This window comes from Mobula hypostoma, chromosome 13 (genome assembly GCF_963921235.1).
Source record: "Mobula hypostoma chromosome 13, sMobHyp1.1, whole genome shotgun sequence".
NCBI lineage: Eukaryota > Metazoa > Chordata > Chondrichthyes > Myliobatiformes > Myliobatidae > Mobula > Mobula hypostoma.
The window spans coordinates 97,331,674-97,349,018 of NC_086109.1; the positions used below are offsets into that span (position 1 = coordinate 97,331,674).

The 17,345-nt window shown below is 45.7% G+C and overlaps 2 protein-coding genes across 12 annotated transcripts in view; one reads left to right on the plus strand and one right to left on the minus strand.

Annotated features, from left to right (window-relative positions):
- The window catches only part of usp8 (ubiquitin specific peptidase 8), a 67,766-nt gene extending 65,228 nt beyond the window's left edge, over nucleotides 1-2,538 (minus strand). Inside the window, exon 1 of one of the 3 annotated variants that reach the window (XM_063066298.1) lies at nucleotides 2,409-2,538. The gene's annotated coding sequence lies outside the window, so the exon portion shown is untranslated. Of the gene's footprint in view, nucleotides 1-2,214; nucleotides 2,362-2,393 lie in introns of those variants that run through there. The other 2 variants (XM_063066297.1, XM_063066296.1) reach the window with 2 other exon arrangements.
- The window catches only part of gabpb1 (GA binding protein transcription factor subunit beta 1), an 82,669-nt gene continuing 67,801 nt past the window's right edge, over nucleotides 2,478-17,345 (plus strand). For 4 of the 9 annotated variants that reach the window (XM_063066302.1, XM_063066307.1, XM_063066308.1 and 1 more), the window contains exons 1-3: nucleotides 3,197-4,212; nucleotides 14,095-14,188; nucleotides 16,559-16,666. In XM_063066302.1, coding sequence (XP_062922372.1) covers nucleotides 14,177-14,188; nucleotides 16,559-16,666 — 120 coding nt within the window. In that variant the 5' untranslated portion in view covers nucleotides 3,197-4,212; nucleotides 14,095-14,176. The other 5 variants (XM_063066304.1, XM_063066306.1, XM_063066305.1 and 2 more) reach the window with 5 other exon arrangements.

The following is a 17,345-nucleotide window of genomic DNA, read 5'->3' on the forward strand; positions in this document are numbered from 1 at the left end:
GTCCTTGTACAACAAAGCCACTGAAAGCAAGCGTGCAGTTGCAGCAACCAGTTTAGAGGGCTATTAGCTTGATGGTCTTCATTGCAAGAGGATTTAACTCCAGGGGCAATTATATAGTCATAGTGAATCTATACGCAGTTTTGATCTCTGTAACAAAACAAAAAGGGGTGGCCGACTCCTACTCCTATATTCTAGTATGACAGCTCCCTCGGCTGGTGGAATTGTGTGAAAGGAGATTGGACAATCTCAACCTAGACTTCAAAAGGGCAGCAACCATGTGGAGTCAAGAAGAGCAGGGTGAGTGGCCTCAGTGGCCATTGCCCGGAAGCACTCTTAAGTCCTTCGAGAGGTTGGTTATGAATACAGTTAACTCCTGCCCCAGCAAGGACGTGAGCTTCCTGTCACAACAGGTCTACAGCAGACACAATCTCACTGGCTCTCCGCTCTCATTTGCTACACCAAGTGATCCGCAAGACATACTTCAGGCTGTTTATTGATTACAACTTGACATTCAATGCCATTATTCACTCAGTATTAATAACCAAGCTTCAAAACCTGGGCCTCTGTACTTCTCTCTGTAACTGGACCCTCGACTTCCTTATCTGGCCACAGTCAGTGCAGATCAGTAATAACATCTCCTATGCACTGATCAACACAGACACCTCGAGAATGTGTGCTTAGCCCCCTGTTTACACCCTCTACACTCATGACTATTTGGCAAAGCAAACTCAAATATCTATAAATTCACAGATGACAGCACTGCCGTTTGCAGAAACTCAGATATTGACAAGGAGGCTTCTAGGAGTGAGATAGATCAGCTGGCTGAGTGGCTTTGCAATAACAACCCCGCACGCAGCATCAGCAAGATGAAGGAACTGATAATGCACTGATGCGAGGCATCCATTGTGAAGGACCCTCACCATCTGTGGATGCCCTCTTCTCATTACCATCGGGGAAGTGGTTATAAAAAGCCTGAAGACCCACACTCAATGATTCAGAAACAACTTCTTCCCCCTGGCCAGATGGACCATGAACACTATCTCATTATTCCTTTACTGCACTTATTTCTGTAATTTACAGATTTTTATGTCCTTCCATTGTACTGCTGCTGCAAAACATCACATTTCATGTCATATGTTAGTGATAACAAATCTGAGTCTGTTCCTCTCTAAAATTTAAAACATAAGATACAACTGAAATGGTCAGTATTTATTTATTTAGAGATACAGCACAGTAACCCACCCTGTAATCAATTAACCTACTAACCCATAAATCTTTGGAATGTGGGAAGAATAGTCATAGTCATACTTTATTGATCCCAGGGGGAAATTTGGTTAAAACCGAATGTAACTAATTCCAGCGCTTAAAAAAAGGTAAAACTCTCTCCACCAGCATGTTACAGAGGGTGCAGCTTCAACGTGTTACCGTGTGAAAAAAAATACAACAAATAACTAAGTTAAAAAGTTTAAAAGTAAGAAATTACGGAGCGGAGAATGTGGAGTACTGTACCTGGAGGAAACCCACGTGGTCAGGGGAGCACATACAAATATCTTACAGTGGCAGGATTCAACCTATGATGTAAAATGTCGAGATAACTGCAAACCTAGGAGGAAGGGAGGGAGGGGAGCTGGTGGGGGGGGGGACTTTGGGGTTCCCATGTCATTCTTTGGGGGACTTTTCTGTTTTCATGGATGTTATGTGAAGAAAAAGCATTTCAGGATGTATATTGTATACATTTCTCTGACATTAAATTGGACCTTTGAACCCTTGAAGAATGTTACCCAGGATGGGAGGCAGTCTAAAACCGAAGTTCAATTTCTTAAGATTAGCATTTAGATTTGGCATATGGAAAATTTTGTTCTCTCACACTTTGGTGACCCAGTGAAGTATTTGACCACAAAAGGATGTAAGTACCATGATGCTGAATGTGCGGTGGGAGGTTGGTATTTGAGATACAAACTCATAGAATTGAAAGGTAGTGTGCTTGAACCATCAAATGATATATTACTTCCCCTAATTTCCTGTTGCCCAGAGTGTCCTCAAACCCACCCTAAACCAATGGCCAAAGGGGGACTCAAACCCCAACTCACAGGCTCACTCTTCCCCAACACCAAACTCCGTGCCCCGGCTCATTAGCCGTACAGTCCCTCTCCCCAAGTTTGCAGCATTCTCCCCATACTCAGCCTCTCAACCCCCGCTCCCCTCCTTACTCACTGCGGGGCTTCAATCGGCGACAAGCTGGAACCTGCGGCCTACTTGTCCTCGGGTTCAGCTCAGGTATTTAATAAATTCCGAGCCGTCGGTCGCCGACAAATACGCTGTGGCTCTCCCTTCCCTGTAGTTCACCTCACTCCCCGCCCTCCCCGAAACTCCTCAGCCGGTTAATGCCGCACCATTAACTCCTATACCAAGATGGCGGCGCCAGCTGGGGTGCGCGGCCCGGGTCACGTGCGCCCCCTTCGCCCTCCGCGGTCCGCCTTGCGCTCGGTGGCAGCGCGGGGCCTGCGGCACGCGGCGCCCGCCAGCCCGTCTGTCTCGCTCCGTCCCCCGTCCCGCCTCCCGGTCCCCGCCGCAGCGATCTACAGCTCAAACCCCAGCCGGCGGCCGAGGTAGGTGTGAGTGGTGGCGGGGGTTAGGCGCGAACTCCCGCTCCCCGCGCGGGCGGCCTGAAGCTTTTCCAGGTCACGCCGAGGCGATGGCCGACCGGATGTGGAAGTTGATCCCTTTCTCTGCGCCTTAAACAATAATCGACTTCCCCCGGAAAGGCGCTGGGCCCCGGGCCGTCGCCCGCTTCCTGTCGTCCCGACCCGAGTGCCACGGCAACCGACCGCACACGGCCCGGCCCGCTGGGCCCCCTGTCCGGGCCTGAGGCCCGGGCTGTCGGTGGATTCTCCGTCCCGGAGCGAGGGCCGTGTCTAGACTCATGAAGCGGACCTGCGGGGGCGGGAAGGGAGTGGGGTCCGGGGCGGGGGGGGGTGCTGGGCCTGGGGGATCGGAGGGTTGAGAGGGTGCGGCGGAGGGAGAGGGACCGCGCGGAAGCCGTGGGGCTGATAGCCCCTTCTCCAGGCACGGTCGGGGGGTGGTGCTTTTGCTTGGTCAGTTCAATAGCAGGAGGATTCCAGAAGATCCATCCCTACACCCGCAGAGTTACTATATAGCCTAAAGACTGACAGAGCCAAACGCTGTGAGTGTGATAGAATCGGCATCATGCGCAGGGAATGGCGTTGCATATGTACCATATGGATAGAGTGAAGCTTTGGATATAAAACGTTGTGCTAGCCAGGTCCCAAAACCGGAATCTGAGTGGCTAATTGAATGTAAAATCAATCCGGTAGTAGGAAACAAAGGACGGCCGACTGTATTAGCCAGGGCAGGACACAGTACGTACGGGCTCTGCTGTTTCTGGCGATGAACGTTATTATCGATGGTGTTCTAAATGGTGAGAAATTGGCGGAGAAAGAAAGTTCTGCATCGTTTGGAATTCGGAGATATGTAAGATAACAAGATAGGGGAGAACATTAATGGGAGAATACTGAATAATTTAGAGGAACAAACAAACGTTGGACTCCACGCAGATATCTTTGGGGTACATTGATGCATTACAGTGTTCATGTTTGATTACGGCTGTTCTGTCCAAACTCTTGCAGGTTATGCCAGGAATGTTGTATGACCCCTGCCCTCCATTGATGGTCACCCGGTAAAGAATTGCCACTAGTTTGGTGTGAGGTGGCCACCTCTGAGGGCTGGTGTTGGGCAGGCTGGGGTGAGGCATATGGCATCCTTGTCTTTCATCAGTCGTGGCACTGGGTATAAAGATTCAGGAAGTCATGTTGCAGCTGTATAATACTTTAGTTAGGCTGCGTTATGTATAATTCTGGTCGCCACACTACAGGAAGATGTGGAAGCTTTAAAGAGGATGCTGCCTGGTTTAGAGGGTATCAGCTATCTGGAGAAATTGGACAAACTTCGATTATTTTCTCTGAAGTGTTGGATGCTGTAGGGAAATGTGTTTATAAAATTATGAGAGGGGTAGATAAAGTTTTTTATCCCCAGTGGAATTGTCAAGTGCTAGAGGTCATAGCTTTGAGGTGAGGGGGGAAATGTGAGGGGTAAGTTGTTTTTACAGTGTGATAGGTACCAGGAATGACAGAAGTGGAGATGGAAGCAGACAGGATCGAGGCATGTTGACGGGCACATGAACATCAAAATCAGGTTTAATAACACTGGCATATGTCATAAAATTTGTTTTGTGGCAGCAGTACTTTGCAATACATAATTTAAAACTATGATTTAGATTTTTAATTATCTGCTGTCTGTAAGGAGTTTGTACATTCTCTGCATGACCATGTGGGTTTCCTCTGGGTGCTTCGGTTTCCTCCCACAGTCCAAAGCGGTACCAGTTGGTAGGTTAGTTGGGGATTGCTGGGTGACACAACTTGAAGGGCCAGAAGTTTCTATCCTCCACCGTATCTCAGTAAAATAAACAATAAGGAATATATGTATATATACACGTGTGTGTGTGTGTGTGCGTGCGTGTGTGTGTGTGTGTGTGTGTATATATATATATATAAAAAGAAAATTAAATAAGTAGTGCAAAAAGGCAGGAAAATACTGAGGTTTTTTTTGTGGTGTTCGTGGATTCATTGTCCGTTCAGAAATCTGACAGCAGAGAGGAAGAAGTTGTCCCTGAAACGTTGAGTGTGTCTCTTCAGGCTCTTGTACCTCCTCCCTGATGGTAGAAATGAGAAAAGGGCATGTCCTGGATACTGGTGGTCCTTCATGATGGATGGTATGTTTGTGAGGCATTGCATTTTGATGATATTCTCGATGCTGGGGAATCTAGCATCAATGCTGAGGCTGGCTAAGTTCACAATTTTCTGCAGCTTTTTCCGATCCTGTGTAGTGGCCCCTCCCGCTCCATACCAACCAGCTTTCCATGGTACATCTAGAAATTTGTGAGTGTCTTTGGGGATGTACCACACTCCTCAAATTCCAAATGAAGTATAGCTGCTGTCATGCCACCTCTGTAATTGTATCAGTATGTTGGGTTCAGGATAGATCTTCATCGGAGATGTTGACACCCAGGAACTTGAAACTGCTCATTCTTTCCACTTCTGATCCCTCAGTGAGAACTGATGTGTTTTTCTTTCACTTCCTCTTCCTGAAGTCCACAATCAATTCCTTGGTCTCACTGACATTGAGTGCAAAGTTGTTGTTGACACCACTCAATCCGCTGAAATATATCACTGGAACATTGGAACCATGGAACGCGTGCAGGTGGATAGGAATGCTCTGCCCCAGAAAGCTGTGGAAGCCAAGTCTCTGGATGCTCTCAAAAAAGAGGTGGATAGAGCTCTTAAAGATAGCGGAATCAAAGGTTATGGGGATAAGGCAGGAACTGGATACTGATTCTGGATGATCAGCCATGATCACAGTGAATGGCGGTGCTGGCTCGAAGGGCCGAATGGCCTACTCCTGCACCTATTGTCTGTTTTCTATTGATAGGATTAGTTTCATTTGGCGTTATGTTTGACACAGACATCATGGGCTGGAGGGCCTCATCCTGCCTAGTACTGTTCTGTGTTTCAGCCCCTGGGACAACCTGTACCCTGCTCAATACTGCTGGAAGTGGGGGTGGACGATGAGGAACTGGACTACATCCCAGAGTTCTGAAAGGGGTTGCTGAAGAGATAGCAGATGCATTGGTTATAATCTTTCAAGATTCACTTGATTCTGACAAGGTTCAGGACTGGAAGATTGCAAATGTCACTCCGCTCTTTAAGAAGGGAGAAAGGCAAAAGAAAGGAAATTATCATCCAGTTAGCCTAAACTCAGTGGTTGGGAAAGTTTTGGAGTCCATTGTTAAGGATGAGGATTCATGGTACTTGTAGACTAATGATAATATAAGTCAAAGTCAGTATGTTTTTTATGAAAGGAAATCTTGCCTGACAAATCTTTTGGAGTTCTTTGAGGAAGTAATGAGCAGGGTGGACAAAGGAGAGACAGTAGATGTTGTATGCTTGGATTTTCAGAAGGCATTTGATAAGGTGCCACACATGAAACTGCTGAACAAGATAAAATCCTATGGCATTACAGGAACGGGGAGAAGGCGAGGGAGTGGGGACTATGGTGTTCCTCAGGGGTCAGTATTGGGACTGCTACTTTTCACATTGTTTGTCACTGATTTAGATAATGGAATTGATGGCTTTGTGCCAAAGTCTGTGGATGATACAGAGAGGGGTGGAGGGGTAGGTAGTGCAGAGGAGGCTGTGCGATTGCAGGAGGACTTGGAAAATAGGAAGAATGGCCAAAAAAGTGGCAGATGGAATACGTTGTATGACAATGCATTTTGGTAAAAGCAACAGAAGTGCAGCTTATCTGAACGGGGAAAAAATTCAAATATCAGAGGTGCAAAGGGACTTAGGAGTCCTCATGCAAGAGTCCCAGAAGGTTAATTTACAGGTCGAGTCTGTGGTAAAGAAGGCAAATGCAATGTTGGCATTTATTTCAAGGGGACTAGAATATAAAAGCAAGGGGATAAATCTGAGGCTTTATAATTCATTAGTCTGGCCACACTTGGAGTATTGTCAAAAGTTTTGGGCCCCATATATCAGAAAGGATGTGTTGTCATTGGAGAGAGTCCAGAGGAGGTTCATGAGAATGATTCCAGGAATGAAGGAGTTAACACGAGGAGCGATTGGCAGTTTTGGGCCTGTACTCACTGAAATTTAGAAGAATATGGGGGGGGAGAATGTTATTGAAACCTACAGAATGTTGAAAGGACGAGATAAGGTGGACGTGGGAAGGATGTTTCCTGTTGTGGGGATGTCCAGAACTAGAGGGCACGGCCTCAAAGTTGAGGGGTGACTCTTTAGAACAGCGGTAAGGATGAATTTTTTTAGCCAGAGAGTACTGAATCTTTGGAATGTTCTGCCACAGACAGCTGTGGGGGGCCAAGTCCGTGGGTATACTTAAGGCTGAAGTTGATAGTTTTCTGATCAGAGGATCAAAGGATATGGCAAGAAGGCAAGGTGTATGGGGTTGAGTGGGATCTGGGATCAGCCATGATGGAATGGTGCAACACACATAAAAATTGCTGGTGAACGCAGCAGGCCAGGCAGCATCTATGGGAAGAGGTACAGTCAACGTTTCAGGCCGAGACCCTTTGTCAGGACTAACTGAAAGAAGAGATAGCAGACTTGTTGGACTGAATGGCCTAATTCTGCTCTTATGCCTTATGATCTTATGGCATGCTGGCTTTATCAATCAGGATACTGGGTACTGGAGTTGGGAAGTTATAGTGAGGCCACAACTTTATTGTGTACAGCTTTGGTCACCATTATAACAACGATGTTATGAAACTGAAGAGGGTGCAGAAACGTTTTACCAGGATGTTGTCTGGACCTGGGTCAGAGTTACAAGGAGAGATTGTGTAGAGGAGAATTTTCTTCCCATGAACTTCAGGATTGAGGAATGACTTGATAAAACACCACAAGTCATAGGAGCAGAATTAGGCCATTTGGCCCATTGAGTATGCTCCGCCATTTGAAACATAGAAACCTACAGCACAATATAGGCCTTTCAGCCCACAAACTTGTGCTGAACATGTCCCTACCTTAGAAATGACTAGGGTTACCCATAGCCCTCTATTTTTCTAAGCTCCATGTACGTATCCAAAAGTCTCTTAAAAGCCCCTATCGTATCTGCCTCCACCACCGTTGCCGGCAGCCCATTCCACGCACTCACCACTCTCTGCGTAAAACAAACTTGCCCTTAAAAAACTTAAACTGTGTGTAAAAAAAGAAATTGATCATGGCTGATCCTTTTTTCCTTTCTCAGTCCCACTCCCAGGCCTTCTCCCCCTAGCCTTTGATGCCGTGGCCAATCAAGAGCCTATCAATCTCCGCCTTAAATCTCCACAGCTATGTGTGGTGACAAATTCCACAAATTCACCACCCTCTGGCTAAAGGAATTTCTCCGCATCTCTTTTAAATGGATGCCCTTCTATTCTGAGGCTGTGCCTTCTTGTCCTAGAGTCCCTCACCGTGGGAAACATCCTTTCCACATCTACACTGTCTTAAGCCTTTAAATATTCGAAAGGTTTCAATGAAATTCCCCGTCATTCTTCTAAATTCTGGCGAGTACGGGCCCAGAGCCATCAAGCATTCCTCAAGAGATAACACCCTGGAATCATCCTTGTGAACCTCCTTTGGACCCTCTCCAATGCCAGCACATCTTTTCAAAGATGAAGAGCCCAAAATTGTTCACAATACCCAAGGTGAAGCCTCACCAGTACCTTATAAAGCCTCAGCATCACATCCCTGCTCTTGTATTCTAGACCTCTTGAAATGAATGCTAACATTGCATTTGCCTTCCTCACCTCTGACTCAGCCTGCAAGTTAATCTTTAGGATGTTCTGTACAAGAACTCCCAAGTTCTTTTGCACCTCAGATTTATAGATTTTCTCCCCATTTAGAAAATAGTCTGCACATTTATCTAGAAACATAGAAGACCTACAGCACAATACAGGCCCTTCGGCCCACAAAGCTGTGCCGAACATGTCCCTACCTTAGAACTACCTAGGCTTACCCATAGCCCTCTATTTTTCTAAGCTCCATATATTCATCCAGGAGCCTCTTAAAAGACCCTTTTGTTTCCTCCTCCACCACCACCGCTGGCAGCCCATTCCACGCACTCACCACTCTCTGCGTAAAAAAAACTTAATCCTCTGTACCTACTTCTAAGCACCTTAAAACTATGCTCACTCGTGCTAGCCGTTTCAGCCCTGTGAAAAAGCCTCTGACTATCCACACGATCAATGCCTCTCATTATCTTGTACACCTCTATTGGGTCATCTCTCATCCTCTGTCGCTGCAAGGAAAAAAGACCGAGTTCACTCAACCTATTCTCATAAGGCATGCTTCCCAATTCAGGCAACATCCTTGTAAACCCTTCTGCACCCTTTCTATGGTTTCCATGTCCTTCCTGTAGTGAGATGACCAGAACTGAGCACAGTACTCCAAGTGGGGTCTGACCAGGGTCCTATATAGTCATAGTCATACTTTATTGATCCCGGGGGAAATTGGTTTTCGTTACAGTTGCACCACAAATAATAAATAGTAATAGAACCATAAATAGTTAAATGGTAATATGTAAATTATGCCAGTAAATTATGAAATAAGTCCAGGACCTGCAACATTACCTCTCGGTTCCTGGACTCAATCCCACGATTGATGAAGGCTAATGCACTGTATGTCTTCTTAACCACAGAGTCAACTTGTGTAGCAGCTTTCAGTGTCCTATGGACTCGGACCCCAAGATCTCTCTGATCCTCCACATTGCCAAGAGTCTTGCCATTAATGCTATATTCTGCCATCGTATTTGACCTACCAAAATGAACCACCTCACACTTGTCTGGGTTGAACTCCATCTGCCAAAGTGCATGACCATTTTCCAACATTGCATTTCATTTGCCACTTTCATGTCCATTCTCCTAATCTGTCTGTCCTGCAACCTACCTGTTTCTGCAACACTATCTGCCCATCTACCAATCTTTGTATCATCTGCAAACTTGGCAACAAAGCCATCTATTCCATCATCTAACTCATTGATATACAGCATAAAAAGAAGCAGTTCCAACACCGACCCCTGCGGAACACCACTAGTCACTGGCAGCCAACCAGAAAAGGATCCGTTTATTCCCACTCACTGTCTTCTACCAATCAGTCATTGCTCTAACCATGCTAGCAACTTTCCTGTAATACCATGGACTCTTAACTTGGTCAGCAGCCTCATGTGTGGCACCTTGTGAAAGGCCCTCTAAAAGTCTAAATATACATCCACAGCATTCCCTTTATCTATCCTAGTTGTAATCTATTCAAAGAATTCCAACATGTTTGTCAGGTAAGATTTTCCCTTAAGGAAACCATGCTGACTTTGTCCTATCTTGTCCTGTGTCACCAAGTCCATCACCTCATCCTTAACAATTGACTCCAATATGTTCCCAATCACTGAGATCAGGCTAACCAGTCTGTAATTTCCTTTCTGCTGATTCCCCCTTCCTTAAAGAGCAGAGTGACGTTTGCAATTTTCCAGTCCTCCAGAATCATGCCAGAGTCCAATGATTCTTGAAAGATCATTGCTAATGCTTCCACAATCTCTACCACTATCTCTTTCAGAACCCTAGGGTGCAGTTCATCTGCTCTGGGTAGGTCTTTCAACGTTTTGAGCACCTTCTCCCTTGTAATAGTACCTGTACTGACTTCTCTTCCCTTACATCCTTCAACACCTGCACACTGCTAGTGTTTTCCACAGTGAAGACTGATGAAAAATACTCACTTAGTTCATCTGCCCTCTCCTTTTCCCTGTTGTTATTTCTCCGGCCTCATTTTCTAGTGGTGCTATGTCCACTCTCATCTCTCTTTTATTTTTTATATATGTAAAGAAGCATTTTTTTATTCACCTTGATATTGTTTGCTAGTTTGTTTTTCACCTTTTACCGCCTAATGATTTTTTTTAGTTGCTTTCAGTCTGGTTTTAAAAGCTTAGCAATCCTCTACCCACTAATTTTTGCTTTGTTTAATGCCCTCCCTTTTGCTTTTATGTTAACTTTGACTTCCTTTGTTAGCCACAATTGTACTATTTTGCCATTTGAGTATTTCTTTGTTTTTGGAATACATCTATCCTATGCTTTCCAATTGCTGCTCTGCTGTCATCTCTGCCAGCATCTCCTTCCAGTTCACTTTGGCCAACTCCTCTCTCATACCACTATAATTTCCTTTACTCCACTGAAGTACTGCTACGCCAGCCTTCTTTACTTTCTCCCTATCAAGTTTCAAGTTGAACTCAATCATATTGTGATCACTGGCTCCTAAGGGTTCCTTTACCTTAAGCTCCCTAATCTCCTCCTGTTCCGTATATAACACCAATCCAGTGTAGCTGATCCCCTAGTAGGCTCAACGACAAACTGCTCTAAAAAGCTATCTCATAGGCATTCAACAAACTCGTCTCTTTAGATCCAATACCAACCTGATTTTCCCAATTGACCTTAAAGTTGAAATTGCCAATGACTATCATAACGTTGCCTTTTTGACATGCCTTATCTATTTCCCGTTGCATTCTGTAGTCCACATCCCAGCTACTGTTTGGAGGCCTGTATATAACTGCTATCAGGTTCCTTTTTCCCTTGCAGTTTCTTAACCCATAAGGATTTAACATCTTCCAATCCTATGTCACATCTTTCCAGTGATTTGATGCCACTCTTTACCAGCAGAGCCATGCCACTTCCTCTGCCTATCTTCCTATCTCTCTGATGCAACATGTAACCTTGGACATTCAGCTCCCAACTACAACCATCCTTCAGCCACGATTCAGTGATGGCCTCAACATCATACCTGTAATAGGTTATCCACCATATTATCTTATACTCTGTGCACTGAGATACAACAGTACTGTATTTGCTACGCTTTTTGATTCTGTATCCCTAATGCACTGATACTTGCCCTGCCAGCTGCAATTTTGTCCTTACATCAAAGTTGCTGGTGAACGCAGCAGGCCAGGCAGCATCTATAGGAAGAGGCGCAGTCGACGTTTCAGGCCGAGACCCTTCGTCAGGACTAACTGAAGGAAGAGTGAGTAAGGGATTTGAAAGCTGGAGGGGGAGGGGGAGATGCAAAATGATAGGAGAAGACAGGAGGGGGAGGGATGGAGCCGAGAGCTGGACAGGTGATAGGCAGAAGGGGATACGAGAGGATCATGGGACAGGAGGTCCGGGAAGAAAGACGGGGGGGGGTGACCCAGAGGATGGGCAAGAGCTATATTCAGAGGGACAGAGGGAGAGAAAGAATGTGTGCATTAAAAAGAGTAACAGATGGGGTACGAGGGGGAGGTGGGGCCTAGCGGAAGTTAGAGAAGTCAATGTTCATGCCATCAGGTTGGAGGCTACCCAGACGGAATATAAGGTGTTGTTCCTCCAACCTGAGTGTGGCTTCATCTTTACAGTAGAGGAGGCCGTGGATAGACATGTCAGAATGGGAATGGGATGTGGAATTAAAATGTGTGGCCACTGGGAGATCCTGCTTTCTCTGGCGGACAGAGCGTAGATGTTCAGCAAAGCGGTCTCCCAGTCTGCGTCGGGTCTCACCAATATATAAAAGGCCACATCGGGAGCACCAGACGCAGTATATCACCCCAGTCGACTCACAGGTGAAGTGATGCCTCACCTGGAAGGACTGTTTGGGGCCCTGAATGGTGGTAAGGGAGGAAGTGTAAGGGCATGTGTAGCACTTGTTCCGCTTACACGGATAAGTGCCAGGAGGGAGATCAGTGGGGAGGGATGGGGGGGACGAATGGACAAGGGAGTTGTGTAGGGAGCGATCCCTGCGGAATGCAGAGAGAGGGGGGGAGGGAAAGATGTGCTTAGTGGTGGGATCCCGTTGGAGGTGGCGGAAGTTACGGAGAATAATATGTTGGACCCGGAGGCTGGTGGAGTGGTAGGTGAGGACCAGGGGAACCCTATTCCTAGTGGGGTGGTGGGAGGATGGAGTGAGAGCAGATGTACGTGAAATGGGGGAGATGCGTTTAAGAGCAGAGTTGATAGTGGAGGAAGGGAAGCCCCTTTCTTTAAAAAATGAAGACATCTCCCTCATCCTAGAATGAAAAGCCTTATCCTGAGAGCAGATGCGGCGGAGACGGAGGAATTGCGAGAAGGGGATGGCGTTTTTGCAAGAGACAGGGTGAGAAGAGTCTCTTGCAAAAACGCCATCCCCTTCTCGCAATTCCTCCGTCCCCGCCGCATCTGCTCTCAGGATGAGGCTTTTCATTCTAGGATGAGGGAGATGTCTTCATTTTTTAAAGAAAGGGGCTTCCCTTCCTCCACTATCAACTCTGCTCTTAAACGCATCTCCCCCATTTCACGTACATCTGCTCTCACTCCATCCTCCCACCACCCCACTAGGAATAGGGTTCCCCTGGTCCTCACCTACCACCCCACCAGCCTCCGGGTCCAACATATTATTCTCCGTAACTTCCGCCACCTCCAACGAGATCCCACCACTAAGCACATCTTTCCCTCCCCCCCCTCTGCATTCCGCAGGGATCGCTCCCTACACAACTCCCTTGTCCATTCGTCCCCCCCAACCCACCCCACTGATCTCCCTCCTGGCACTTATCCGTGTAAGCGGAACAAGTGCTACACATGCCCTTACACTTCCTCCCTTACCACCATTCAGGGCCCCAAACAGTCCTTCCAGGTGAGGCATCACTTCACCTGTGAGTCGACTGGGGTGATATACTGCGTCCGGTGCTCCCGATGTGGCCTTTTATATATTGGTGAGACCCGACGCAGACTGGGAGACCGCTTTGCTGAACATCTACGCTCTGTCCGCCAGAGAAAGCAGGATCTCCCAGTGGCCACACATTTTAATTCCACATCCCATTCCCATTCTGACATGTCTATCCACGGCCTCCTCTACTGTAAAGATGAAGCCACACTCAGGTTGGAGGAACAACACCTTATATTCCGTCTGGGTAGCCTCCAACCTGATGGCATGAACATTGACTTCTCTAACTTCCGCTAGGCCCCACCTCCCCCTCGTACCCCATCTGTTACTCATTTTTATGCACACATTCTTTTTCTCCCTCTGTCCCTCTGAATATACCTCTTGCCCATCCTCTGGGTCACCCCCCGCCCCCGTCTTTCTTCCCGGACCTCCTGTCCCATGATCCTCTCGTATCCCCTTTTGCCTATCACCTGTCCAGCTCTCGGCTCTATCCCTCCCCCTCATGTCTTCTCCTATCATTTTGCATCTCCCCCTCCCCCTCCAGCTTTCAAATCCCTTACTCACTCTTCCTTCAGTTAGTCCTGACGAAGGGTCTCGGCCTGAAACGTCGACTGCGCCTCTTCCTATGGATGCTGCTTGGCCTGCTGCGTTCACCAGCAACTTTGATGTGTGTTCCATAAGTGTGGGAACTGTCCCAGTGTTGGGGTGAGAGAATTTATCCCCTCTGGTTCAAGAGTCTGATGGTTGATGGGTATTAACTGTTCCTGAACCTGCTGGTATGGGCCCTGAGGTTCCTGTACCCCCTTCCCTATAGCAACAACAAGAAGAGAGCGTGGCCTGGATGGTGGGGGTCCTAGATGATGGATGCTGTTTTCCTGCGACACCATTCCTTGTAGATGTGCTCAAAGGTGAGGAGGGTTTACCTGTGATGGACTGGGCTATATCCACTACTCTATTGGTGTTTCCATACCAAGCCTTGATGCAACCAGTCAGTATACGCTCCATCGCCTATCTATAGAATATTGTAGAAGTTTCGTTAAAGAAAGTAGAGGCAATTCCATGCCTTCTGTGTGCTGGGCCCAAGAAAAATCCTCTGAAATGATAGTGCCAAGGAATTTAAAGCTGCTGATGCTCTCCATGTCTGATTCCCCATTGAGGAAGGACTGCCATATGGAACTCCGGTTTTTCCCCCCTGAAGTCAACAATCAGTTCCTTAGTCTTGTTGGCATCAAGTAAGAGATTATTGTGGCACTCAAGATTGTAGGAACGTTTCAGTAATGGGGCAACTGAAGTTATCCCCTCTGGTTCAAGAGCCTGATGGTTAAGGGGTAATAACTGTTCCTGAACCTGGTGGTGTGAATCCTGAGGCTCCTGTGCCATTTCCTGACGGCAACAGCGAGAAGAGAGCATGACCTGGGTGGTGGGGGTCCTTGATAATTGATGCTGCGTTCCTGCAACAACACTCCATGTAGATATGCTCAGCGGTGGGGAGTACTTTGCCAGTGATAAACTGGGCCTTGTAGCACACACAAAATGCTGTAGGAATGCAGTAGGCAGGCTGCATCTATGGAAAAGAGTACAGCCAACATTTTGGGCTGAGAACCCTTCAGCAGGACTTATCCACTACTTTTTGTAGGATTTTCTATTCAAGGACGTTGATGTTCCCATATCAGACCATGATGCAGCCAGTCAACATTCTCTCCACCACACATTTATAGAAGTTTGTCAAAGTTTTTGATGTCATGCACAATTTTCACGAACTCCTAAGGATGTAGAGGTGCTACAGTGCTTTCATCGTAATTACACTTAACTGCTGGATCTAGGACCGGTCCTCTGAAATGATGACACAGAGGAATTTGAAGTTGCTGTCCCTCTCCACCTCTGATCCCCTGATGAGGACTGCTCATGGACCTCTGGTTTCCTCCTCCTGAAGTTAATAATCGACTCTTTGGTCTTTGTGACATTGAGTAAGAGGTTGCTGTGGCACCACTCAGCCAGATTTTCAATCCCCCTCCTATGTGCTGATTGGTCATCACCATTGATTCAGCCAATGACAGTGGTGTCATCAGCAAACTTTATGGCATTGGAGCTGTGCTTAGCCACACAGTCATGAGATAAAGCGAGTAGAGCATGGGACTAAGCGCCAGCCTTGTGGTGCACCTGTGCCGACAGAAACTGGTGATGTTGCTGCCAATCCAAACTGACTGGGGTCTGCAAGTGAGGAAATCAAAGATCAAGTTGCTCAAGGAGATACTGAGGCCAATGTCTTGAAGCTTGTTGATTAGTTTTGAGGGGATGATGTATTGAATTAATTTTTGGGAAAAGTGAACACTGGTGAGAACTGGTTAATCATAATTTTAACTATTATAACCGGATTTATTCAAAAGTTAAGTTCTGTATAACTGATAGTTTTATTTAAACATTTTTAAAAAATAATTCTAGTTAAACCAAGATTCTTGTAATTTATGATTAAATTACAGCAACTTCTTTAAATTTAAAGGGTTTGCAGGTCTTTTTACACAGATATTTGGGGGATTTCATCAAAAGCTTGGTCAGAGGAAGGCTTTAAGGAAAGAGAGGTTTAGGAAAGGAATTCCAGAACTCAGAACTTTAGATTTAAAGCCTACACCACCAATGGATGTCCAAGATGCCAGAATTTGAAGTAATTTTGTAAGGTTGGAAATGATTACAGAGGGAGGGAGGGGAATGCAAGATGTTGCATTGTGGCTGGTGAGTGTTTTAAAACTGATGCATTTGCCAGACCAGGGTAGATTGGAGGTAAGGGAAAGTAGGGATAAACTGAACAGGACCTGTAGTGAGATAGGATTTCTGGAGTTTTGGATAAGTTTACATTTATCTAATGTGAATAATTTGTCAATGGTTGTATTGTCACCATTGAAACACCAGAAATAATGTTTTTGTCAACGTCATTTAGTAAAGGGCACTTTAAATGCAGATCACTCATGGAAACGAATGTCTTTCTGTCTGTCTAGGTACCATATCCGATGCGGACTTTGGTGACCATGGTTTTCCATATAGATCTATCCTTTGTTTTTCGGATGACTTCCATTTCCTCGATGTGTAGCCACCTGGCTGTGCTTTTGATGTACATAAGCCGAGGTCTTCCTCTAGGTTTACTCCCCTCAATCTTTCCAGAGAATGTAAAGTGTAATATTTGTGTTTTGGTGTTTGATGCTTCCAAAATAGGCAGCAACAAATCACTACTGCTGTATGGATTAATGAACAATTCAGTGAGTGTTTGTCTACATTCTGATTAGATGTCTCTTGTGGATTTGGGGAAGAAGCTTTTAGAAGCTGCCCGAGCTGGACAGGATGATGAGGTGCGAATATTGATGTCCAATGGTGCTCCTTTTACAACAGACTGGGTAAGTGAAACTATGTTACAGTTATCTCTCCTTATCAACATGGTTCCTGTTTTTCTCCTTTGACCTTAATGACCAAATACAACTAAATTAAGCCTTGGAACTGTGGGACTGCAAAAACATAGCGTGGAATATACAGAAATAAAGTAGTGACGTTGGACAGCAAAGATAAGGGGTTCATGTGCACCAAAATCATGTTGCTACTTTGAATTTAGTAAGGAAGATAGTTTATTTCACTGATTCACGTGATTCTCTGCAAGAACTTAACCAATGGCTGGAGGTAAGTGAAAATCAGGGCTTTCACCACACCCCATAAACACATTGAGCATAAAAGCATATGCAAGGGTGCAACTGATAGGACTATCGTTGTCTAAAGAATGAAAAGTAAAAAGCAAATTACAAAACAGTGGCTTATTTCCACCTGTAGGACATTTCTGTAATAATGAGGAACAAGCTGAGAAAATGGAAATATACAGATTTCTTTAGAGTAGCAGCAATTAAATGTATTAAGTTATGCAGCTCTATTCCAGATGTCAAAAAATGATATTGTACACAAGTGAGTTTTCCTGGCTTGTATTCCAAAAAGAGAATTTTTGCCAGATTTGACAACTGAAAGGAATTGTAAAATTAATTGAATTAATTGTTTATTTTTTTTTTACAAGAGTTAACATGGTCAAAAATA